This window comes from Camelina sativa, chromosome 19, assembly GCF_030686135.1.
Source record: "Camelina sativa cultivar CO46 ecotype springtype chromosome 19, ASM3068613v1".
NCBI lineage: Eukaryota > Viridiplantae > Streptophyta > Magnoliopsida > Brassicales > Brassicaceae > Camelina > Camelina sativa.
The window spans coordinates 15,064,472-15,090,876 of record NC_141898.1 but is presented as its reverse complement, the minus strand read 5'-3'; the positions used below and the strand labels follow the sequence as shown (position 1 = coordinate 15,090,876).

Genomic DNA, 26,405 nt, shown 5'->3' with positions numbered 1-26,405 from the left:
TTGGAAAAGTGGAATTTGGTTTAGTGAAAGTTTTGTAAGGATTAAGTAATGGGAGTTGGGTAATAGGAACTTTGCTATCATCACTCACATACTCTACTTCATATAAGTAATCAACCTTTTTAGAATTTGATCGTCGAAAAAAGGAAGTTTTAGACAAAGAAGATGAACTTTCCATAATATATGATAGAACCAGAAACCAAGACAGAATACTATAACTCTCTTCTAACCATTGAAGTAATAAAAATCCATAAGTTGTCTCCCTGTTTTCTTTTACGTACCACGAATATAGATAAATAAATCAAGAGATGCTTAGCTACGCAAACCGAGGCAACATATTTGCAACATAAAAAGCCTCAAGGTACTTCGAGCATTACAACCTCATAGAAAATTTTCTCCATACCGTTTTTTCTAAGCATAGTTAGATTTCTGATGTGGAGGATCCATTAATATGGCAACCACAGAGCATACTTTCATACTAGCATGGTAGAAGACAACGTTATGACGTATTACCTTTCTGGAAGAGAAGAGCTAGAGTTTAGACTGCCATGGCTCTGATACCACAATTACACACACATAGAGGTACAACCACTTAGGAGGTTTTTAGGATCAATGCTAAGTGTTTAGGAAGTATTTTAGAAAATGATTATATGATTATGTAAGGATATAAGAAAGATCTTTTACCAAGGGGATATATTTTATTATTGAAACACTCAAAGGATTACAAAGGCTCTTAAGACTCTCACACTCAAACTTACTCACTCCAGCTTGAATGAAACTCTTCACCAATCCTTAGTATTTATATTACAAGTCTTAGGGAATATTACATAGAATATTCTTTAAGATATTTTTATGCTTTATTTTACAACCCTCCAGTTATTCAACTCTCTACTTTATTTTACAACCCTCCATTTATCTGACGGCTGCGTACTATCCAGATGACAAATTTGCACAGGGCGACCTTGATGGCTGATCAATCCAATCCCTCTTCTTTTAATTTTTGGATTTTGCACCATTATTCTATGTCTAATGTTCATGTATGTCTAGGCAGGTAGCTTAAGAGTTAAAACTGATGATGACTTAACAAAGCCACCATCAATGAATGTTTCATTGAGAAAAAACAAGCGCATTGGTTATTGTTGAAGAAGATTATGTTTAGAAATTAGAATTGCAGATCATATAGATTCTCTTTCATAATTGTTGCTTTCAATTTGTGTTCATCGTAAGGGTTGTGTTTTCTGTTTCCTACACAAGATCCTTTCTTTTTTATCCAAGCTAGAGAGAGAGAGAGAGCTTTGGAGGTTGCATAGTAAGAATTTTACCTTTATAGCAAGTTATAACATTTTTATTCATTTTCACTCCATGTTAACTTACATTAGCGAGTACCCTATGAAAATTACAGACAAAAGATGTTTCAAATCCCTACTTTTTTGCTTGCAATATTCTCCTTCGAGCTCTTTTTAAGAATATCTTGACCTGAAACCTTCTGTAAGAGGAATGACTTTTGCGGATACTTTTGATTGCAATGTAAGCACAGCTTCGCGAATTTCCTGCCATTGCAACCACACTAAGTATAAGATGAAATACATCACAAGGGACTTAAATTTTGTACTAAGAACATGAAGTCAAATTGAAGCTTTCACCTCTACATGGTAACGTGATGAGAAATGCGTCAACAGTACAGTTTGGCTTCGGATCCATTTTGCGTTCTCAATAATCTGCAATTTTGTTTTTAGAAATTTCCTTTTACTGTGCAGTTCCATTTACAGTGTAGTGTTTGAACATAAATAGCAGCATACCTGAGATATATGAGTATGACCGAGTTCTTGCGCATGCTCAGTGCTAAAACTTTCATCCAAGAAAGTTGCCTGCCAGATCGGTTAAGCTCAGAAACTATAATCTAATCCAGTGGAGTTTTAATATGATATACAATAACGCCAATAGGATTCAAATAAGTACCTCGGTTATAAGAACTTTTGCCCTCAATGCATCAGCGTTACGAGGATCAAGCATATACTCTGCAGTTGTATCTCCAGTGAAGGCTATCTCAGGGGATAATATTGTGTCTGTAATCTGTAATTAAGTTCAACATTATAAGTTTTGATTTATTAAACCTCAACATTAATAACAATTCCCCTTTTCACATCACTTGGCAATATGGCTTATAAGCAAAACACACCTGGACGCCAGATTTTTTAATCTTTTCTATCTGTTTGCCTTTAAGGTGAGAATATTGCTTCTGCAACTTCTTCCTGACAGAGTAGATCACATAACCCTGAGAGAAGCCATAATCCAGAACTAAAAGATCAGTTAAAAACAAACACTCTCATGACCAATTCACGACATATGTAGTACCTGGCTCGGTATGACGTGGTGAGTTGCAAACGGTCTAACAACAATGTCATTCCGCAGCTCATATGTCTCACCTGCAACAAACATAAACGCTCATCAAGATTTGCTACCTAAACAAGATTGGTTTTTTTAACTGTAAATAGATAAAAAGTAGTAAAGGGTTTTCACTATACTCATACCTACATCAAGTGGAATCAGTTCTACATTCAACTCTACTTGACCCATAGTCCTGTGAATCTCAAGAAGTTTCTCAACATCTTCTTTAATAGATGGTGGCACAAATATTTTCGGTGGCTCAAGATTGTATAAACCACGGCTCGCTACATACATCGGTAGCCCTCCCTGTAGGAAACACTAAGATTAGCCTCAAGATTCATCCAAAACTCAATTAAAAATCACAAACATCAAGACATTCAAATCATTGAACAATGTCGATTCAACACTAAGATTCATCCAAGAACTCATAATTCAATCAAAAAGCAGAAACAACAAAACGAAATCTAAGGAGGGTTCAAGAAAAGACTAATCCTTATCCATTCAAACCACAGAACCAAAGACTCAATTTTTTTTTTAAACAACTCACAATATGATCAAGATGAGCGTGAGTGATAAAAAGAAACTTCTGCTGAATAGCACGAGAAGGGCACCTCCCAATATCAAATACACATTTGAGCTCAGGTACGATGACGCAAGTCTCGTGCCCACCTACGGATATGCCCTCAATCGCATAACTCTCCAATTCGACGCCTTTACGGTTCACGGCGGCGCGTGCTTTCCTGTACTCTTCTTCCTCCTCGATTGCGCGGCTAATCGATGAGAAGTAGCCGGAGACTTTGACCGGACTCACGAAATTGCTACGGTGGCTTTGTATCTGCGCGGCGAGCTGGTGAATGACCACTGGAGGAGGGCCATGGTGTTTGGTGAAAGGGAAGATTTTGGAAAACGAGATTGGTAACGAAGAAAGCTGCATTTTTTTATTTGATAAATAGGGTTTTACAGAGGTTTTCGGGGTTTCCTCCTTCCTTCTTCACTCATCAGCCACGAGACGCGAGAGTATGAGACATGAAAGTGAAACGATAGGAGAATGCAAAGAACGGCCTTATTGAGAATTGAGTTAGACCGAAATTGAACCGATCCGGTTCTAAAATTTATGTACCATATTATTTGAAAATTGTAACCCTACTCAATAAATTGAATACCATACCAAGGTTTATTGTTTTATTGTTTTTTGGTAAAGGGTTTTCTTAATTAAATTACTAAAAGTGTACAAAGAGCAAAAAATAACCATTACAAGCAGAAAAGAGAAAAGAACTAGTATAACTAACTTTGAAAATAAACTTAAGCTCTTGCAAGTATCGGTAAATCAACACAACCTTAAGACGTCCAACAATGAAGAATGGAAATCCCACCATTTAAGCCCAACTGAGTCATTGCTTTACACTTATGCTCCATGGTAGAAAGAATGATCTTTGTAAGAGCAACTGCAGATAGCGAGATACCATCATGAAACCGCCGATTTCTCTCTCGCCATAGTTCATAGATCGCACCTTGCCATCCTTGAAGGAGAGCAAGTTTTTTGTGCTTTGAAACTGAAGACCTTGGCAGCCAAAGGAGAATTTGATCCCATAACACCGGAGAAGTAGAAATCTGAAGCTTATTCGTTATCAAATGCCAAACCTCAGCAGAGAATGCACAATTAAAAAACAGATGATTTCGTGATTCATGGCCTAACCCACAAAGGAGACAGTCTAACTCAACATCATAACCCCAAGTAGATAAACGATCAAGAGTAGGATTACGATTGAGAATTAACAACCAAGTGGTTATAGCATGTCTTGGGATGGCAGCTTTGTGCCAAACAAGTGGAGCCCAAGATTTATCAGATTTTGAAATCCTAACAGCATTCCACACAACTTTTGAAGAGAAATACCTGTAAGTTATACCATCAACAGCCCAAACCGGAGTATCATTTGAAGTAGTCATGGTAATGGTAGAGAGGAAAGAGTGGTGAAGAACTTGTCTCTCTGATATAGCATTCGGGAGAGACCAACCATCTTCAAGTCTCAATTCAGTCACAGTTGAAAGCAGAGGGATCCCTAATAGACTGGGACCGTCTGAGCCTAGAAAATGGTAGAGAGAACCAAAAGGAGTCCATGGATCCCACCAAAAGAAGGTAGAATCACCATTGCCGATATTGATGCTTAAAAATTTAAGAGCTAAGGGACGGAGTTTAAGTCATTTTCTAAAATTCCAAGAGTAAGCGACATTTTTCTCATTGAGCACCCATAGAGGAGATTTAAAAAAATACTTACTTCTAATCCAAGCCACCCACAACGAACCAACTTTAAAGAACAACATCCATATAAGTTTCAAGGCACAAGTCTCATTCCAACTACTAATGTTCCTTAAACCAAGACCACCCTCTAACTTAGGGAAGCAAATGTCATACCATGACACTTTGGCGCCCGAGGGAGAATCGATCTTGCCTCGCCATAGAAAAGAGCTGCACAGGCTATTGATCCGCTTTATAACTTGCTTCCGAAGGAAGAAAGCACTAGTCCAAAAACCAATAATGCCCGAAATAATAGTAGAGATAAGTGTTAACCTTCCTGCTAAACTCAGAAACTTGTGAGTCCATGAATTTAATTTCTTTCTTATTTGAGACAACAAGGGATCACAATCCCTTACCGAAAGTTTTTTCGAACATAAAGGAAGGCCCAAGTACCTCACTGGAAGTGAGACGTGCTTCAGATTGAATAGTAAATGCAGCCTTTCCAAACTACTCTCACTTAAACCAGAACAAAACATGGAGGTCTTCTCAATATTCATTCCCAGTCCAGACATTTCCTCAAAGTCTGAGAGGACTGACATAACTCCTCTCAAAGAGTGCTCAGAGCCCTCTAAGAAGATTAATAAATCGTCCGCAAAACAATGATGAGTAAGCTTAAGATCCTCACAACCAGGATGGTAACTGAACGAACCTTCTTCTGCTGCTTTTTTCAACATTAGAGATAACACATTCATTATCATAACAAACAGAATGGGGGATAATGGATCTCCTTGGCGCAAACTTGTCCTTCCTTTAAAAAAGCCTGAAGAAACCCCATAAATACTAACACTAAACGAGGGGAAGTAGACACATGCTCTAATCCACTTTTGAAAACCTGAGGAATCTTATAAGCTTGAAGAGAGCTAAGAAGAAAGTCCCATCTGACTGAATCAAAGGCCTTAGAAATGTCCACTTTCAGCGTGATTCTTTCTTTACCTGAAGCAAGATGATAGCCTTGCATAACTTCTGAGGCCAATAGCACATTCTCCAATAGTAGCCTATCCTTAATAAAGGCGGTTTGATTAGGAAGTATAAGATCAGGAAGAAGAATCTTTAACCTGTCTAATAAAAGCCGAGATATGATCTTGTAAGCCGTGTTGAGACAAGAGATAGGACAAAAATCCCTAACATCAACTGTCCCTGGAATTTTTGGAATAAGGATAAGATTTGTCGAGTTTAAGGCGGATGGGATAAAAGAATCCAGAAAGAATTGTTGCACTCCCATTGTTAAATCCTGCCCAATAATAGACCAAGTCGACTTAAAAAACTCAGCAGGAAATCCATCTGGTCCTGGAGTTTTATTAAAAGGCATTTTGAACAGGCAAGTCTTGATTGCTTCATTTGAGAAAGGAGCGGACAGAGAAGATTGCTGAGCCATCGAGCAAGTAAATTGGATCAAAGATTCAAGAAACACCGGCAAATGAGGACAAAACCGACCCTTAAGCGTCTGCAAAATTCTAGCAAAGTGATCTACAACTAGCTCATGAACTTCCTTGAGAGATGATGTGGCAGAACCATTTGGCTTTAACAAGAGGTTTATGGTGTTCCCTGCATTTCTGGCCATAGAGACCTTATGGAAGAAAGAAGTGTTAAAATCACCCTGCATTTCTGAATAAAGCAATTCATCTTCGAAGCATTTTCCCTTTCCAATGTTTTTCCATTGGAGCTTCTCTAATTCCTTTTATCGAACATAATGATGTGAATCGAGCTTTGTGAGTGATCTGAAAACTCTGGAGCCTCAAAGGTACAATGACTAGACGGAAACTTTGACAACCAACGCCCATTCACCAAACAACGATCTAATTTCTTCCCAGTAGGATCTATTGATCTTTTATTTGTCCAAGTGAATTGAGGACCACTAAATAGAAGATCAAAGAGACCTATATCAGCTAGGCAATCACCAAACATCCTCATTCCTCTTGTAGTGTAAACAATGTTAACATTTGAGGTTTCAGCTGGATAGAGAATCTCATTAAAATCCCCATTAACCATCCATGACCTGTTTGATAAACCAAAATTGGCCTCTGTAATAGGAAGAGAACACCACAACTTTTTCCTTTCTTCCTCATCATTTGAGGCGTAAACCGCAGTATAAATGAGATCATTCCCATCCTCCAAAAAAAATTCACAAGTAACTGACTGGAGGTCCATAGAAAGAACTCTAGCTTTAATAGGTGCTTTGTAAATGATCCAAATGCTCCCCAAGTCTGAAAACTGGTAATTAGATAAAATGGTCCACTCTGGACCGAAAGACGATAAAACATAGATCATATTAGCTTTTTGAACATGCAACTCCAAAAGGGCTCCAAAAGTAACTTTATGACAACGAAGTCAATGTCATAGAGGTCAATTCTTTGACGATTCATTAAGACCTCCCACATTACAAAAAAAGTTGTCCGACATATAAACATGTTATTGAGTGTGACGCTTCCCTCCTTGTATGGAGAAAATGCCACCTGGAGCAGGTGATAGAAGATCAAACCTCTTTCTCTTCGGTTTCTTTCCTTTACAGAAAGATAAAGTAGAAGAAGAAGAACCGTAGAGAACCATAGCAAAAGATTCTTTATCTGGAATAATCGCATTCTCCTCTATTGAGAGCATATCAAAACGTTTTGAGGTAGCAGGAGGTGGAGAAACAGCCCTGAGCGAAGCGGTAGCTGGCTTGGACAAATCAGAAGAGTGAACAGAGTTGATCTGGTCTACTTTTAAAGAAGAGATTTGGATTTCTTTAGAGTAAGTAGTGTTGGATTAAACGGAAACAAAGAGATAAGATGAGATGAGATGAGATGAGATGAGATTGTAATCGGTAAAGAGAATGAACAAAAGACTAGATTCCATTAGTGTAATTGTTACAAGGTGGCTATAAGCCTTTAAATAGGTAAAGACAGTAGGGCTACTCCCTTACATGCGACACACTAGTTTGATAGGGACACAAAGAGAGAGAAATACTAATCCCTAGAGTGAAAGCGACCTGACTTGGTCTCCCAAGAGGATACCAAATTCGTGACTCTCTTCTTCCTTCTCTCCTAACGGCTACAAGGAAGTTCTTGATCCTTCTCTTGGGCCTTAGGTCATTTTGGCCTCTTCTTCATTATATGGGACATGGTAAGTCTCGGCCCCTTATGTAAGACTCGGCCCCTTAACTCACTTGTACGGACACCGCCTAGCTTAATCGATCTTGATCAATACTCCCCCTCAAGCTTAGCCAAATCAAATGACTAAGCTTGGAACTCGTGAAGAATCACCTCGTTAAAAACCTTAACATAGAAAACCACATGGGACAAAACCATGTTAAGGAAAAGAGTGTGATCTCCACAAGTTAGGAGAGTGCCTCATGGTCGTGTAGGATCTACAGGTCCAAGCTTGCTATGAATGTATTCACAAACTTGAAGACTCGCAGCCTTGGTGAAGATGTCAGCTAATTGATCTTTGCTCGGTGTATGGCATGGTAAGACTACTCCTTCTTCAATCTTTTCTCGAACCTTGTGGCAGTCTACCTCAATGTGTTTGGTTCTCTCATGGAATACCGAGTTGGTGGCGATGTGTATTGCAGCGTTGTTGTCACAATGCATGGTGATCGGTTGATCGGATTCAACTCCAAGATCCTTGAGGAGAGCTTTGAGCCAGGTTAATTCATTTGTAAGCTTCTTCATGGCTCTATATTCGGACTCAGCACTCGAACAAGAGACTACATTCTGCTTCTTTGACTTCCAAGTCAATAGATTGCCGCCTATAAATGTATAGTATCCGGTTTTTGATCTCCTATCCATCGTATCGCCGACATAGTCTGCATCGCAATACCCTACAAGCTCCATGTTGTTACTCTTTCCCATCCAGATACCTAGGCCAGGAATTTCCTTAAGGTAGCAGAGAATCCTCTCTGTCGTGTTCCAGTCAAAATTCGTCGGTGCTTTCATATGTTGGCTAACTTGGTTCACTGCATAACATAAGTCCGGTCTTGTGATCGTAAGATAGATCAGTTTTCCCACAAGTCGTTGGTATCTCCCCACATCTTCATATGGCTCAGCTAACTTGCTAACCGGAGCATTTGGCGTCTTCTTCATCTCCCCCTTTCGCTTGACCTGGTAGCCCTCTTCAAGCGGAGTAGAGACCGGGTTGGCGCCAAGCTTACCTGTTTCTTGTAAAAGGTCAAGTGTATACTTCCTTTGAGAGAGAAACAACCCCTCCGGAGGAGGGTGCATATAGACCTCCTCTGCAAGCTCCCCTTGAAGGAACGCATTCTTGACATCCATTTGCCATAAGTCCCATGATAAGTTGGTAGCGAGTGAAAGAACAACTCGAACCGTGTGTAACTTGGTGACCGGAGCAAACGTGTTCGTATAGTCAGTACCATATGTTTGTGTGAAGCCACGAGCCACCAATCGAGCTTTATAGCGTTCCACGTCACCATTGCTCAAGTATTTGATAGTGAACACCCACTTGGAGCTCACAACTTTCTTGCCTAGTGGTAGATCGGCCTCGTCCCATGTATGATTACGAGTCATGGCGCCGTGTTCATCATCAATAGCATCGAGCCAAACCTTATATTGTTTGGCTTCTTCATACGTGTTAGGGACATACTGAGCATCAATCTTTCCAAGGAACGCAGCATGATCCGGAGAGACAAGGTCAAGTGAACACACAACCCGGATAGGATGAGCCACCGCCTGGTTGTTATAATAGACCCGCTGATCCTTCAACCGTTCACTACGTCGAAGTTGTTGACGTTTTAACCATTCACTGCGCCGAAGTGGTTGAGAACCTGCGTGTGTGGTTGAGTCCTGTGTGGGCTCCGGATCCACCTCATTGATACTGTCGTCATGGTCCGATTCGGAGTTGATGGTGTCATGGGCCGGTCCAGTGTTGTCATCTGATGGAGTTGGAGTGGCACGATCTAAAGATTGTGTTTGAACTACTTCCTCCTCTGGTAGTGATTGAATCGGACTCCCGGAGTCGGGCTGACTTCTTGTCTCGGTATGGTGGTTCGGTGGTGTAGACGTAATGCCAAGATGATCAAGAAGAAACCGCAAGTTGGTCGCCCTATCACTTGTAGATTGAGTCAAGTCCTTTACACTTGTCCAATGTTTGTTCTCATAGTATCCTTGGGTTTCAAGAAATTTCACATCCCGGGAGACGTACATACGACCATGGACCAGATCATAACACTTGTAACCCTTTTGTGTGGTGGAATAGCCTATAAACATGCCCTTATTGCTCTTTGCATCAAGCTTACTCCTTTGTTCTCCTGGTACTAACACAAAACACACACAACCAAACACTCGTAAGTGATCTAAGGATGGTTTAGTCTTAGTGAGTACGTCAAATGGTGAGAGATCATTTAGGATTCTTGTTGGTGTGCGATTTATGAGGTAGCACGCTGTCATCACGACATCTCCCCAAAATCTTTTCGGCACATTCATATGAAACATCATTGATCTCGCCACTTCCATGAGATGCCGGTTCTTTCGTTCCGCCACACCATTTTGTTGTGGAGTGTAAGGGCAGCTTGTTTGTTGTAAAATGCCATGTTGAGTGAGATGTTCTTTAAGTTTGTGACTTGTATATTCTCCTTCATTGTCTGATCTTAGTACCTTTATCTTAGCATTGAAATGATTAGTGACATAGTTTTGAAAATTGATGAAGGCATCATACACACGGTCTTTTGATGGTAAGAGAGTAATCCAAGTATATTTTGATTTTTCATCAATGAAGCTCACAAAATACTTGTTGTTATCTCTAGATAAGCATGGTGATGTCCATACATCAGAATATACTAAATCAAAACAATTTTCATAAATGGTAGAAGACTTTGGAAAAACAGTTCTACAATGTTTTCCTTGGATACAAGACTCACAACTAGAACTATCAAATGAAACATTAGGCAACAACAAACCAAGAGAACGAGAATGAGGATGACCTAGACTAGCATGCCACATAGCACTATTATTAGAAGCAAGACAAGAGGTAAGCGATATAGAAGAAGAAAGACTTGGTGAAGTTTTCTCTAAAACATAAAGATCTCCACTTGCATCTCCTTCTCCAAGGATCTTTCCAGTCTTAATATCCTGAAAATGTACACTGTTAGGACCAAATATAGTGTAACAGTCTAAATCTGTAGTAGCCTTCTTAACAGATAAAAGATTAGAAGTGAATGTTGGCATCTATAAAACGCTTTAGAATCTTTTTCAAACAATTTTAGGTTACCAAATTCCTTTTATGGGTACACGGTCTCCATTGGAAATTATAACATTCCCAAGGGCCGGTTTAATCTGGTCAAGCAAACTCGGGTTACTAATCATATGGTGAGAAGCCCCCGAGTCAATGACTAATGTTTTACTTGGTTTAGAAGCAAAGAAAGTGTTACCGGATTCCTTTAAAGCCGCAATGGACCGTATGAGGGCCTCCAAGTCCGACTTCCTCACCAAGTCCCCATAGGATGCCGCCATTGCAGTTGTCTCTCCTTTGTTTCCCACAACAGCTCCTTGTCCACTTGTGCCTTCATGAGAGAGATTTGCCTTGAACTTGGCCGGCTTAAGGTGAGGATGAAGGATCCAACATTTGTCCTTCAAATGTCCTCTCTTCTTACAGTGGTCGCACACCATTGTCTTCCTTTCCTCATGCTTGTAAACTCCTTTGTTGGCAGTGACAAGCTCCCCCTTACCGCTGAAGAGGCCAAGGGATCCTTACTCCTTTTGTACTTGAGCACAAACATCATCAAGTGTTGGAAGCTTATCACCACGGAGAATGTGTTTAATGAGGTCATTGAACGCCGGATTGAGAGTGAGAAGCAAGCCAAAGACTTTGTCTTGTTCCTTCCTTTCATTTAAGATCGCTGGATCAATTGTACTTGGTCTAAGCATCTGAAGCTCAGCCCATAGTGACCAGAACTTGCCAAAATGCTTTGTAAACTCCAAGTCTTCTTGATGCAAATTGTTGATAGCCTTCTTGACTTCAAACACAAGGGTAATGTTGGTCACATTCCCGTACACGTTCGCTAGCTTGTCCCATAACTCTTTTGCTGTCTCGCAGTAGGAGGAGGCTTCCAGGATGGGTGTGTCAAACGAATTCTGAAGAATGGCAAGCACGGTTTGATCTTCTTGGAACCACTTTACTTCCTTTTCAAGTTCAGCCTCCGTGTCTTCTTCTTTTCTTCTTTTCCGTCTTCCGTGTTGGCTTTCTTGGGGAGTTGGTCCGTCTCAACGTGAATCCATAGTCCCCGACCACTAAGAGCGGTCTTTGTGGTTCTTTTCCACAACAGGTAGTTCGCACCTTTGAGCACCACCGGAGTAACTATCGGTTTTGTGGTCTCCATGGTGAGAAATGACAAGATTACTAGAGAATAGAGAAAGATTAGGTAGATTTGAGAATAGTTGAGAGAGTATAAAGAATAGGAGTGATTTTAGCATATTAGTAATGAGTTTAACTCACTCCCAAAAGCTAGCTCAAGGGAGAAGGGTTGCCACATCACATATATATTACCCAAGGAAACTAATCCCAACCGATGTGGGATATTCTAATAGCCCCTCTCGAGATGTTGGTGGGAAACGGTCCAACGGGAAACTGCCCAAACCCAACATCTCGGAAATACAACAAGACATGCCACTTATATGGGCCACATAGATGGAAAACCATTTTTGTGGGAATTTGCTTGTTGGGCCAACCATGGGCTCTGATACCATGTTGGATTAAACGGAAACAAAGAGATAAGATGAGATGAGATAAGATGAGATGAGATGAGATGAGATGAGATTGTAATCGGTAAAGAGAATGAACAAAAGACTAGATTCCATTAGTGTAATTGTTACAAGGTGGCTATAAGCCTTCAAATAGGTAAAAACATTAGGGCTACTCCCTTACATGCGACACACTAGTTTGATAGGGACACAAAGAGAGAGAGAAATACTAATCCCTAGAGTGAAAGCGACCTGACTTGGTCTCCCAAGAGGATACCAAATCTGTGACTCTCTTCTTCCTTCTCTCCTAACGGCTACAAGGAAGTTCTCGATCCTTCTCTTGGGCCTTAGGTCATTGTGGCCTCTTCTTCATTCTATGGGACATGGTAAGTCTCGGCCCCTCAACTCACTTGTACGGACACCTCCTAGCTTAATCGATCATGATCAATAAGTAGTTGTAGCTTGTTCCACCTGATCCACATAAGCTTGCTTAACAACTGAAACACTTGAGTTAAGACAATCGTTACCACCAGGAACAGCCTTCCAAACCTGCTTCTTTTCACCTTGAGACGGGGTAAATTTGTCTGCTGTAGAGTTCATTTCAGATTGAGGAGATGTAGGAAAAAGAGAAGCCTTATGCCCGATTTCATTGCAAAGAGGACATAAAGGGGGAAGCCAAGGATATGTGACTTTCAGAATCTAGACTTGACCATCCTCTCGCTCAAGCTCCAACATAGGAGGTAGAGGTTTTGTAAGATCCACAATAACTTTCACCTCTGCCGAGCTGATACTAGTGAAAGGCTTATGGTCAACCGCTCTTCCCAATGGCCTATAAATAATACTTAGACCTTCCCTAGTGATCAGATCAAAAGGAATATCCCTTATAGTAGCCCAGACCGGAACTTTTTCTAGTGACGGAGGATTGAAGCGAAAATCAGAATTCCATGTCGTGACAAAGAAAGGAGAGTCCCCAACATGCCATAACTCCTGTTGCAACACCCGTTTTCGTAGATAAGGAGAGGGGGTATGGAAGAGAAAAGCATTTTTTGTCAAAGTATGCACCGTAACACGCTTATCTTTTTCCCACAGAAAATTCAGAACACCCCAAATCTTTCCATAGGATGGAGCTTTGCCATAGAAAGTTCCCACAATAAAATCCTCATGAAGTTTAGCTCCCCTTTCAAAAACATCATTGGAAACCTTAACACGAGGACGACCCTCAACTGAAATCGACACTGAAGCTGATGAAACAGGAATTTTACCTTCTGATATAAGATATTTTGCCCAATTAAAACCTGAATCAGAGACACTAGGTTTAGCAATTGGTGGAGAAGAGGTGCCAGTAGAAACAGATTGAGGAACAGAGGAATTATCCTGGACCAAAGAAGAAGAGGCCACACCAAAAACACCTTTTTCAGAGGGAATAGTTTGATTTGCCTGAGAAAGAGGAGAAGAAGAAGGTAAATCTGACATCACCACATCCGGTAAAAAAGAATCAGAAAGAGGAGAAGTTGGAATTGGAGGAACCAGGGGAGAAGGAAGAGACAAAGCCTCAGCCATCACAGAGGCGAAGATTTACGGAGGCAAGACGAAGAGCTGTAGAAAATCACTTTTTTTTCACCTGCTTACGTCACGAGAGAAAGATCTTACTCTCTTTCTCAATAATTTAGATTTTTGTGGAATTAAATATTTTAGGTTTTCTCCAAGGTTTATTGTTAAAAGTGCATTGGAAATATACCAAAAGTTTATAAAATTATTATTAATATCTTTGTATATATTCCTTTTTTTTATCACATTTGATTAGACCTACATTTGATCATATTGAAATTTATATCGATAACTGTTTTTAATAAGTTGTTTAATCCGATTTAAACTGGTATGCAATAAAAGAACAAAAATAAAATGAACAATCAGGAGTTATAAAAAAGAAAAAAAAATTGAGGAATAAAAAGAATAGGTGTATACCAAGAATAAGTTGATCAAAAAAAAAATTATACCAAATAATAAAAGAGAGTAAATTTGAAACTCTACTATTAGGACATCCTCATCGGTAATCAGAATTTGAGTATCTTTAAAAACAAAAATAAATAAAAAATAGGAACAGTATAGATCTGTATAGATCTTGTGTCTTCCCAGCCACTTTTATGTCTCGGCAGAGATATTTTTAGATCCTGGATCTATATTCCACAAAAACTATTTTTTGTTCTTATTCATATTTATCTACTGTTTCAACTTTCAAGATCCTCTCACTTGTATAACCAATGAGAATAGTCTTATAGTTATACTAGATAAAACCATGTATCATATATCAAGCGTGATGTATAGTCTTCCATTCATCTCCTCCACACAATTTTGACTTGCAATCTTCCAAGATATCAGTAGCTTCCTGTTTTACTTCAGCTATTTGTGCGGTTTGAGTTTCAAAAGCAACATTATCATCACCATACTTATTGATAAATATAAATAAACAAAACAACAAAGTCAAAAATTAAAAGAATGTAGTGAATGAGTTTAAACCAAAGGGGAAAGACATAAATCCATTGACTCACCTAGTGCATAAAACAATCATAATATTGTATATTGAACAATTCAATAATTTCCGCTTGACAAACAAATTCAATGAAATTTGATCATACAAGCAAGTATATTGAACTGTAGACAAGAAAAAATATCAATGAAATGCATAAGTTGATGACAATTATAAGAGGATTGAGTTTGGATTCCACACTGTCATTCTCTTCATTATGGATGGATAAAATATTTCAAATTTGATCTGTCTCAAATAAAAATTAGAATGTACAAATCTTGTATACGAAGATCTCAGTGACTCGGTTTTATATCATGGTAACTTGATTGGCCCCCGCTTCATACACATATCTTTCAACTTTTTTTGTATAGATTATACTATAAATATAACATCATGATTAATGAGCAAAGCTGAAAAATGCTACCATCTCGAAAACATTACTTTTTCTGTTTATAATTATGGTACACGATAATTTCATTAACCATTTCACGATCTTCGTTATGAACATACTCACTTTCTTCACTCAGCCCTAGAGGTCTCTTTGGACAAATAGTTAAATAACGCTTTAAAGACGATGTTTCTTGACTAGCTTTTACGGTAAGCTTCTTATTAAAATGAATGCAGTGACCTCCGTGTTTACCATCTAGTTCTACTCCTGCTACCGCTATAAACTCTTTCCAAATACCGTATTAATCTCGTGAGTAGGATGCATTTCACTTTGTGCTCCTGATTGAATTTCAGCCTCTTAGCCTTTTTCATTCCTTGCAAGATATTCGTGCTCTACATTTAAAGCTCTAATTGTCTCTAATGATTGTGAACCCATTGTATAAAGAAAAGAAAAAAAAAAACAGTTGAGTTACTACCATTTAACTCAACTAAATAACTCAAAATGTCTTATCCAACCCAAATAAACAAAATCTGGTCTCTTAAACTAGTTCATACATACAGCTCCTCCATTCAGATTGTAAACCAGATCAAATATGTCATAAAATTGTTGAAATTGTTCAAAAACGTAAAACGTAAAGTAAAGAGATATAAAAAGATTAAGCTTTTTGAATCAACAGAGAAACCAATCAAGGAGAATTTTTCAAAAACATAAAGGCTAACACAAATTTAAACCAATTCCAGTAATCTCAAAGGAAACACAAAAGTTTTTGATTTTAATATTTTTAATTGAACTAGGACTCAGACCCCGCGATGTCGCAGGGGAAGTATTTTAGAAAAAAATAAATAAATTTAAAATTTAAAATTATACATTATGAAATCATTTGAATGTAATAAAATAGTTTGAATACATAAACATTAAACATAAACTGTTACTAAAACACAACCATCAAAATGAAAGCTTATAACAAAAATTATTATGTAGAATAGACGCAACTTTGCAAAAAAATATTGTTTAAAGTATTATAAATGTAAGGTTTTTTTTTATGAAGAATTATGGTAAAGGTACAATTAAAAAAATCATTATGACAAAGTGATCCTAACTGAGTATATTGAACTAATGGTTGTAATGAGTAAATATAATTTTCTATTAAATAATTATAATTAAAAACAAAATAATATAAATTTTAAATATTAAAATAGTTTTTAATGAAAAGTTACGATAAATAGACGCAACGCAACTATAAATTCTATATTAAGTTTTATTAAATTTTTATACTGCTATAATTATTTCTAAAATTTGAGTTAGATTATAGAATAACAATGAATATGAAACGACCCGACCCGTTTTTTTTAAAAATAATAATAATAATAATCATAATAATAATAATAATAATAATAATAATAATGATAATAATAATAATAATAATAATAATAATAATAATAATAATAATAATAATAATAATAATAATAATAATAATAATAATAATAATAATAATAATAATAATAATAATAATAATAATAATAATAATAATAAACTACAACTAGTGGTCTCATATCCACTAGCCATCTAACCACAACCACAATCAAACAGCGGAAATAACCAATATCAATAACCAATAATAATCCAATAATCAAATATAACCATAACCAATATCCAAATACCAAACATCAGGAAACATAAAACCAACAACCTAGCAATGTTTCTAATGACCCAACTCTAGCAACCTAGTAATGCCAGACAACAACCATTCGAGTCCCTAGAACATCCTACTCTTCATTGCCTTGATTCCACGATCACACTTTGCCTTTACCTGCACCACAAACACAAATTGCAATGCATGAGTATTTTATAAACACTCAGTAAGGCAATCCTCCCATCTACTGGGCTATACACACAAGCAAGAGAGACATCTCTAACCATCAATAAACAATCAACAATCAACAATAACAAACCAGGACTCAGCATCGACCGACACCAGTTGGAGGTTCCGTCGACCGACGCAAGATCTGCATCGACCGATGCTCCCATTGCATCGACCGATGCATGCTCGACATAGCACGAAAACCCTAGATTTTACGCGTCGTCCTCGCATTTGCATCGACCGACGCACAAAGTGCATCGACCGATACAATGCCGAGCATCGTTTTCCCCGAAGCTTCTCGCCGGATCTTCGTTCCTACAACCACAAAACTCTATCCCAAGCCACAAGAAAGCTTCCCAACGTCCCAAATAACAAGCAAATCAGAGATATCTCCAGCTTAGATAAGCCATGGTCATGCACTTACCTTTGCCACAGGAGAAACCCGACCCAAACACAGGAAGAAAACGCTCCTAGGAAGCTCCTACAACGATCTAAGCCTCAGATCTCACAGGAAAACGCCACAAAATTCCAAGAATCCCCCAAAAACGCTTAAGAACTGATAAGAACTCTTTTTTCTCTTGTTTTCTCTCAAAAACGGCTGAACTCGTCGAATGAGACAAAAACACGACTTAAGGGTTTTCCCAAAACGCAGCGTTTAACTTAACTCGTCCGCAGAAAACTGAACCTGCATCGACCGATGCAATCCCCTAAACCGGGATTTTGGTTCGCGGATGTTACAGAATATTAGATATTAATATTCAAATTATTTAGATTAAACATAAAACGGAAAATTTGTTTCAACGCACAATGATTTGTTAGTTATTGATGAGAAGACAAATATATAAAAAGTTCAAAAGATATGAATATTTAAATAGACACACCTATTAGAACGAAAAGTTATGATGAAAAAATATGAATAAAATATAGTGAAAAGACACATCTCTAAAATGAACAGATACAACTGTTTGAATTTAAAAAAAGGAATAAAAACAGTTTTCTTACAAAAAAATACTAAGCAAAGTCGCAACTGTTGTTCGTATTTACTCAGATTGTTATTCTTATTTTTAAATATTAAACTATTTTTTTAACACAAAGTTACGGTAAAAATAGTGGCAACTATAAATTCTATATTAAGTTGTATTAAATTTCTCTACTGCTATAACCATTTCTAAAATTTTAGTTAGATTATAGAAAAACGTTGAATATTAGATATTAATATTTAATTATTTAGATTCAACATAAAATGGAAAATTTGTTTCAACGAACTTGTTAGTTACTGATGAAGAGACAAATATAAAGAGAGTTCATGGGTCCACATTTTTTAATGGGCCTCACATCCTCTCTCTAGGTCCGTGAGCCCATCCAGATCTGACGACCGGTTAGCTACGTCAGTAGGCTTCAAAGACTTGTTACCATCCCTACAAATCACCAAATGATCTTTCCATGTGTTTTGTCCTCACTCGTACAGTTTCGACAATCACTTTGCGTAAGGTCACCCATTCTAATACTACTCCAGCTCAAGCAAGCTTAATTCAGGAGTTCTCTCAGAACCCTTGACCGAAAAGATAAGTACACTTTGGTGACATAGGTGGCCAAATCAATTCTTTTAAACCTCTCCGCAAATCTCTGAAACCGGGGTGTCACAAGAGGCATGTATAAAAAAATCTTTTTTTGTTATTAGACATTTAAATTAAAAGTTTGTGATGTTCTACAATAAATAATGTAAAAACTTTTAATAAAATCATAAATTTTATCTTAAAAATATGTTTTTATGTGTTTATTGCAATTTTGAAAACAATACATTAGTTTTTTATTTTATTTGGTGTTTTTAAATTAACATGGAGCTATACATATATTTAATACAATAATATATTTATTTTATTATTAATTTAATAAATAGTCATTTCACTTACTGCTTATTTTAAGAAATACTCTCTCATGTTGTCTAATTATTAAAATACCCTCTATAAATAAGTAATTGACTAAACTGCCATCATCTTAAGAAGAAGAATTGTCGCTAAAATATCAGAGACGATTCATATAGAGACGCCGCACTAAGAATTCAACATCACAAGGTAATTAGTTGATTTCAGTTACAAATTAGATGTTGAATCACATTTTGAATGTTGTTTGAATCAGCACCTCAGCGAATCGAAATTTAAGATCATGGATAATCGAAAAAAATATTGTTGTTGTTAGCTTTTAAAATCGATGAACCGATCTGTAGATACGCGATTTAGTGTCTTGTTCCTACTGTGCTTTTGTGGACTTGACCGTCGTGGCCATGAAGGCGGCTATGGTGTGTTATTGGTTTCAAAATTTTTGCTTCATTTGTAGTTTATTCTTTTTTTTTCATTGGCAGGTATTGATGTTGGTTCTAAGTGTTGTTGTTGGTCCTAAGTTAAGAAATTTCAAATTTTTATGTTTCCCTTGTCCAATTTCAATGGATGCTTGCAAATTCAATTCAGGCTTAAAGAGTTTTTTTTTTTTTGTTTTTTTGATAAAAAAGTTTGTCTTGTGTCTAATTCATCTGTTATCATATCTGCAATTTGGGATATCATTATTCTTCATCTCTCCTTTTTTTTCAGTTGCTGCGACTTAAATCTCATGATTTTAGAGTCGCCAGATAATTAAAGACACCACCCATGCCTTAAATTAGAAGTAGCGATCGTCGATGGTTTTTGAATCCATTGATTCAGCTATGCGAAGAAAACTTTTATAGAATAATTATCAACATAAAAAAAAAAATTAATTAGAATTTTGCGTAATTTACATTTTATCCTTTAAAATGCTTATATTTACAATATACAGTTGCCTAGAAAACCGTGCCAAATGGAATCGCGATAGGAAAAAGAACAAGGCCATCATCTATAATTTTTTTTAAAACTTCAAAAAGTATTTAAAAGGTTTTGTTTGGCCATGTTGCATCACCTTTTAGTTGTGAAGTAATCGAATCCAGATATATTTACATAATTTGTGTTATAGGATTACTATTGGATGTATTAGAACAATAAAGTATTATATAGAGTTTAATCATAAGACGTATGATATAGAGATTAAATGGTGGCAAAATAACAAAGATTTATGCAATAGAGATTAAACCCTCTAGAAATAACAAACAGGATAACCGATGGAGATATCATGAAAAACAACATCATATGTTTTGGTTTCGAGATCAAGTTCCACCATTGCTTCCCTTCGCTCACTAGAGTACAAAACCAACTTCTTCTTCTTCTTCCCATCGAAAAGTGCTAGTGGCAAGAGCGCGCATATGTGATTACCAAACCATTGAGAAGAAGTTGTAGCCAGATCAATGGAACACATTTTGTACCATGTATTATTGGCTGAATTGAATGACCATATCACTTGATTGGGCCACTTCATCTCAGAAATGCACAAACGGTTGTCGAGGTCGCACATAACGATATCGGAATCATCAACATTGGAAGATCGAAGGATAAAATTTTGGTTTCCTCGTAGTCGGTGAACCAATGAAGCGACCCATATACATAGACAGGCTCGGGGCAAGCAACAATTCGATGAGGAGAAGTGGGAGAAACATACCGTCAAGCGTTGGTGCTAAAGTCGGAAACCTCGCAGGTAGTAGATTGTCTAGGCCAATCTTTGAATAGTTGTATAACCAAATGGGCTTGTATGTACCCATGATTTTGTCTTTACCAAATCCAAGATTAGAGACCATGTAATTAAGGTCGTAGAAACTACTCCTAAGTCGAGAATGAGTTGCTGTAAGCTACAGAGAGGGAGAGGCCGATACCATCTAGTGGTTGGGTTGACCCCAAAACTTTGCTGTGATGGTAGAGACAAGCGAAACCGTCATAGCTATTATAGGGAACGAGGAATCGGGTGTTATTGACTGATGATAATGAACCCAACACCAGTGTACTTAGATTTTACAACGGGGTCACGAGTATCATGATCATCAGGCTATAAAGAGACCATGAGAACATCTGGATTACATGTTTGCTGACGATGTGTCAACTGTCTTCGTTGGAAGAATGAAGAGTCGATCGTTGATTTCCATTGTTTCGATACACCCTTTGAATCTCATCAGCCATTCCAATATACTCGAGCAGCGTTGCTTTTTTGACATTCTTGTCATTGTTGAGAGCAGACCGACCTTGATGATAAAAGAGATCATCAAAGACTAAAGAGGCTTATTTATATAAAACTCACAAAAATAAACAGGAAAGACAAAAACCTTCCAAGAAAAAAAGGCAAAACTCAACAATTTCCTTTTCCTCAAGAAAACAGAAACATGAAGACACAAAACCATTTACCAAGAAGAAGTTCATATTAATTAGTGGTAGTTCTATCACAAACGAAACTTAATATTAAATTTAAAAAAAACAAAAACTACTTTCTAATACCAAAATAGTTGGAAAATTCCCGTAAAACCCTAGATCTATAGCCACTGCCGCCTGAGGCTTTAACCGGCGGTGTGAGAGGGCTCTGCTCTTCTTCTTTGCTTTGTTTTCCAGTAGTAGTAGTAGGGTGACTTGCTCTCTTCCTCTCCGGTCGTGCTGAGGATTAGCTAATTGTTGCGTCGAGACGGTGTGGCGGCTGGCGCTATGGAGAGAGATCTCGGCTCGCTCTCCTCTCCGGGAGATTGGTGGTGGCTCGAAGTTGTTCCAGGTGGCCTTCTATCCAGCTTCAGGGTGTCGTATCTGCGCCCTCCTGCTACCCCTTTCCTTTCTGCCGGAGATCCTCGCTGACTGGAGGTTAACGGTTGAGTCAGGTCTTAGAGTCTACCGGTTTGTTGGGGAGGTTCTGTGTGTGTCGGTGGCCAAGATTTGAGGACATCCTCAAAGCCAGCGTTCTTGAGAGCTTCCTCAACTCTGTGGTTTCAGTTCGGCCAAGAAGAGAGAAAACAAGACAGCTGCGATGTGGCCAATCCGGAATTGCACCATGAGGTGAAGATATGCTAATCTGAGCTTCAATCTCTTATCTTTCGGAGATTAGCATTCTGGTTATTGCGTGGTTAGTTCTAGGAAGCCCCTGTTCATGCTGGTTTTGCTTCGCGACTCTTGGTCGGGTCAGTCGGATGTATTGTCTGTTTTAGGTTTAGGACCGGAACAATGAAAGCCGGAGAAGCCAAGCTTTTCTGATGTTGTGCCTCTGGGTGTTGATGCTATTGGGACAAGTTCTACATGCCGATCACGAGGTTCTAATAGCTTGGAGTTGCTTTGTTCTTCAGTATAGGATTTGGTCTTCTCTAGGTTAGTAGTTGTTTTCGTGTCAAAAGGTCAATTTAGGTGGTTTAAGAGATGATTTCACACAGAGTCGTGGTGTGTTATCTATCTCATTGTGATTAAAAAATAAAATGTTTCTCAATTAGGTAGTGTTGGATCCGTCTAGTGATTCAAGGTGATACTAGATCAACCCATTGCATTTAGTCCAATCTATGAAAGTGAATGTTATGTACCTTTGATTTTGTTGTATTGCTTTGGATAATGAATAGTTGATGTTGAAAAAAAAAAAAATAGTTTGGAAAATTCAAAATTTAAACCAAACCGAATGTCAGATTGAAATGAGAGTGGTATGGTTCCGTAATATAACCTAAAAACAAAGGGCAATCAAAACACGTGTACTATATTATAAACACTTTTCTGGAAATGTCGAGAGAATAGTTTTCGCAGCCGCAAGCTACAAACTTTGATCCCCAAATTTGTCAATCTATCTCGCTTCCAAGAAAGAGGCTTCTCTAGCTTAATCTCAGATCTGAATCGTTCCTTAGTGGTGAGCCTTCGCGATCTATTTCAATTCAATTCGTCTCTTAATCCTATTTCTCGATTCGTGAGCTTTAGATTTTATTAGGGTTTTCAGTAATTTTGAGTCGGCGGCGAAGTTCTTTATCGTCGATCGATCCTCTCCGTTATCAGAAGTTGTTTGATTCTTGAAAAGTTTTGATTTTTTTCTTGTGGGTTATTGCTCAATCCGAATTCGAAGTTTTGAAAACCCTAGATTGGTATCTTCTTCGTTAGTCTTTAAGATTTGTTTCAGGGTTCTTGCTTTGGTTATAGTTTTAGAGTCTTGTGTGGTTTATAAAAGAGAGGAGTGTTTTGTTCTGCATGTTTAAAAGACTGAACCTTGATCTGAGGATAATGTATTGTTTTTGTGCAGATACATCATGCCGAAGAACAAGGGAAAGGGAGGAAAGAACAGGAAGAGAGGAAAGAACGAAGCTGATGACGAGAAGAGAGAGCTTATATTCAAGGAAGATGGACAGGAATACGCGCAAGTCCAACGTATGCTTGGTAATGGGAGATGTGAAGCTATGTGTATCGATGGTACCAAACGTCTTTGCCATATCCGTGGTAAGATGCATAAGAAGGTTTGGATTGCAGCAGGTGACATTGTACTTGTTGGTTTGAGGGATTACCAAGATGACAAAGCCGATGTTATCCTCAAGTACATGTCTGATGAGGCTAGGCTTCTCAAGGCTTATGGTGAGCTTCCGGATAATACCCGTCTCAACGAAGGAATTGTTGGTGATTTTGAAGATGATCCTCAAAATGAGGTCGATGACTTTGTTGAGTTTGAGGATGAGGATATCGATAGGATCTAAGGCTTTGTTTGTGTTTTCTTTCTTTCCGGCTTGTATTTTCTATTTGAGACGTATGACTTCTGAGTTTACAGAAGTGTATGGTGATAAAACATTACTGTTGTTGCAAGATACGTAATACTATTTTGTATTTTGTTTTCCAATGTCCCTATTGCTGGTTCGCTGGGTGTTGTTGTTGCATAATTTCATGTTGCTTCAGAGCTCTTGAAGGAAGCTGGTGCAGAGAAGCGTCTAGATGGTTTATGCCAGTGCTGAAATGAATTAAGTTCTAGTCATATGTCAAACAGAGTAATGAGAAGCCTGTTTTTGGCATCAACCGCAAGAACAGAGTTGATTTCTTCTTCTTATCTACTATGAAGTCTATGATTCTTCTTTGTCACATGTAGAAATCAAATGACCTGTATGGAGAACATGGTTCTCACTAAATCTCTTGTAACATCCTCATGTGTTGTGCCCCCAAGATTAGATAGTGGAAGCCAATTCAGAACATGTTAGGATTGATATATATTATGAATCACATCCACATTAGACATGACACAAATTTAAAGACGAAGATGAATCATTGGACTACTAAATTCAGTTGGTGTATTGTGGAGATTTGGATCTTATCACTGACCTTGTCCATCTCTCATTCATGTTCCAGTGAAACATGTAGAGAAAGCATTGTGTTGCATTGAGTCTTATGGAGGACGTCTTATTGACAATTGGAAATTAAGAAAAGGGAAGAAAAACAAATTGACTACACTACATAAGTACAGGGCACCAATATACATAATCTTTTCGTCGAAAGAGAGAAAATTATAAACTTCTCATGCCGAACATGAAAACTAAAGAAAGCTAAACTAAAGTCTAGAAAAGTCATCTATCCGGGACAAAGAAAATTATTTGCTTCATTGTCACATGTAGAGATCTAATGTTTTGACCTACCATGAGCTTCAAATGACTTGTACATGGAATAAACTGCTCCTCATTAAATCTTTTGTACATACATACTGTGTTGTGTCCCCAAGATTAGATAGTGGTAGCCAATACAGAACATGCGAGGATTGGCTATATTACGAATCGCATTCACATATAAATGATGAGACTATGAGACATGACACAAATTTAAAGATTAAGATGAGTTATTGCGCAGTTGGTGTATGGTGGAGGTTTGAATCCTATCAATGTAGCCAATATGGAGGACGTCTTATTGATATTTGGAAATTAAGAAAAGGGAGGAAAAAAAGTACAAAACTATTCGTCAAAAGAGAGAAAAATATAAACTTCTCATGCTGAACATGAAAACTAAAGATAGCTAAACTAAACTCTAGAAAAGTCATCTATCCGGGACTAAGAAAATTATTTGCTTCTCTTGCCGAATCGAATCTCTGCCTTCATCTTCCTGATGAACTCCTCACATTTCTTGTTCAATTCTTCCGAACTTAACAAACTATCATTTATCTCATTGTCATCATTATGATCATCTACCATAGTGATAGCGAGGTCTTGTACTAATACATCCTCATCGTCCTCAACAACCAATGCTAATTCTTGTTCTTCTTCGCCTCCTCTAAACAAAACAACTCTGTCTTCTTCTTTAGAAACACTCTTTTCTTCAAGTAGTGCCACTACTTTCTTGACTTCTGTTTCTTTTAAGTCATTGATCCTTACTTCTTTTGTTCTGTCAACGATGTTAATGGTTTTATCGTGCAAAAGAGTTTCAGAATTCCCTCGGAAACTCCCCACGATAAAGCCCACAATCCCATTGCATAGCAAAAACATGTACTTCTTGTCCACAAGGTTGCTATACATGGACAGCAACTGAAGTCTTTGTTGAAGAGAAGAGACTAAGGAAGAGTAAGATAGTATAAAAGAGAAAATGGATGCCAATGCTATGATCTTAGTGACTATTTTCATCTCCTTCACGCTTCTTTCTTGTTTTTGAGATTCCATCTCCACTCTCTCTCTCTCTCTCTTGCGCTCTGTCTCTCCCCTTTGAATTGAGAAAAAGAATGGTGAATGAGAAACAAATTTGGGGGAACTCTCTTTTTATAGATTAGTGGATGTGTGTTTGATTTTACCAATATTTTTGTTGTATATACATATATTTTTTAATTGTTGGTTAAAGCAGTTTATGTTCTCTTATGAAGCATTCAAACCAAATTATCATATACTTAAGTTATTTATTTTTTTGTTTGATTATTTCTGATGAATTCTAGAAGTTTATCATTGCTTAGCTATCGTTTATTAAGAAAATATTTATCTTTTTAGAAAAGTTGTCAATACTGTATGAGAGATATTTTTTGAATACTAATCAATTAATAAAAATAACTTAAAATTTGATATTAGCTATTTAAAGGCATATCAAATATATTAAATGGTGGTATAGCTTATAAATGTATAAAATTTTAGGAAAATTTGTTTTGATGAAAAATAATTAGTTTAAATGTCTTAAACTTATATGTAAGAGTGAAATATTGTCCTCATTATCAATTGTTACAAAAAATTGTTATTAAAAATTGCATTTTTATTTCTTAATAAATCAATCCAAAAGTTTCTTTAAAAAAAAAAAAAAGTTGGAGTTGACACGGTCACAATTCGAGCTACTACGACCTTCGACGTAAATTCTTAAGTCGTTGGATTTCATTTTTTGTAGGATGGTTCCTCTTTTGTTTTCTTTTGAAAATATATATACGCCAAAATTACAAGACCA

At 37.4% G+C, this 26,405-nt stretch overlaps 5 protein-coding genes, 1 long non-coding RNA gene and 1 pseudogene across 7 annotated transcripts; 2 read left to right on the top strand and 5 right to left on the bottom strand.

Moving 5' to 3' along the window:
• Positions 1–1,320: 1,320 nt before the first annotated feature.
• On the bottom strand, positions 1,321–3,470 carry LOC104766493 (tRNase Z TRZ2, chloroplastic). Its single transcript, XM_010490398.3, has 8 exons — positions 2,933–3,470; positions 2,529–2,691; positions 2,353–2,423; positions 2,177–2,272; positions 1,957–2,070; positions 1,797–1,865; positions 1,641–1,715; positions 1,321–1,547 (listed from the first exon to the last, which is right to left on the bottom strand). The coding sequence occupies exons 1-8, from the start codon at positions 3,317–3,319 to the stop codon at positions 1,458–1,460; spliced, it is 1,065 nt and encodes a 354-aa protein (XP_010488700.1). The 5' UTR covers positions 3,320–3,470; the 3' UTR covers positions 1,321–1,457.
• A 253-nt stretch (positions 3,471–3,723) lies between these two features.
• LOC147920595 (uncharacterized) lies at positions 3,724–6,284 on the bottom strand. Its single transcript, XM_087501150.1, has 4 exons — positions 5,615–6,284; positions 5,075–5,339; positions 4,662–4,903; positions 3,724–4,469 (listed from the first exon to the last, which is right to left on the bottom strand). The coding sequence occupies exons 1-4, from the start codon at positions 6,282–6,284 to the stop codon at positions 3,724–3,726; spliced, it is 1,923 nt and encodes a 640-aa protein (XP_087357276.1).
• Positions 6,285–12,446: 6,162 nt separating this feature from the next.
• On the bottom strand, positions 12,447–14,397 carry LOC104766492 (uncharacterized). 2 transcript variants are annotated; one of them, XM_087500560.1, is made up of 3 exons: positions 13,879–14,397; positions 13,614–13,788; positions 12,447–13,528 (listed from the first exon to the last, which is right to left on the bottom strand). In XM_087500560.1, exons 1-3 carry the CDS (start codon positions 13,909–13,911, stop codon positions 13,446–13,448), a joined length of 291 nt encoding a protein of 96 aa, XP_087356686.1. In that variant the 5' UTR covers positions 13,912–14,397; the 3' UTR covers positions 12,447–13,445. The 2 variants fall into 2 exon arrangements, with proteins under 2 accessions (XP_087356686.1, XP_010488698.1); XM_010490396.3 differs by having other exon boundaries at positions 12,447–13,788.
• Positions 14,398–19,127: 4,730 nt separating this feature from the next.
• On the top strand, positions 19,128–19,684 carry LOC147920594 (uncharacterized). Its single transcript, XR_015591059.1, has 2 exons — positions 19,128–19,202; positions 19,490–19,684. It is a non-coding gene; the product is annotated as an uncharacterized LOC147920594 (long non-coding RNA).
• A 548-nt stretch (positions 19,685–20,232) lies between these two features.
• On the bottom strand, positions 20,233–21,247 carry LOC109130845 (F-box/LRR-repeat/kelch-repeat protein At1g09650 pseudogene; annotated as a pseudogene).
• Positions 21,248–22,677: 1,430 nt separating this feature from the next.
• On the top strand, positions 22,678–23,853 carry LOC104766491 (eukaryotic translation initiation factor 1A-like). The gene is made up of 2 exons (XM_010490395.3): positions 22,678–22,884; positions 23,269–23,853. The coding sequence occupies exon 2, from the start codon at positions 23,276–23,278 to the stop codon at positions 23,711–23,713; it is 438 nt and encodes a 145-aa protein (XP_010488697.1). The 5' UTR covers positions 22,678–22,884; positions 23,269–23,275; the 3' UTR covers positions 23,714–23,853.
• A 1,024-nt stretch (positions 23,854–24,877) lies between these two features.
• On the bottom strand, positions 24,878–25,718 carry LOC104766490 (uncharacterized). The gene has a single exon (XM_019241125.2). It carries the CDS (start codon positions 25,643–25,645, stop codon positions 25,052–25,054), a length of 594 nt encoding a protein of 197 aa, XP_019096670.1. The 5' UTR covers positions 25,646–25,718; the 3' UTR covers positions 24,878–25,051.
• Positions 25,719–26,405: the final 687 nt, after the last annotated feature.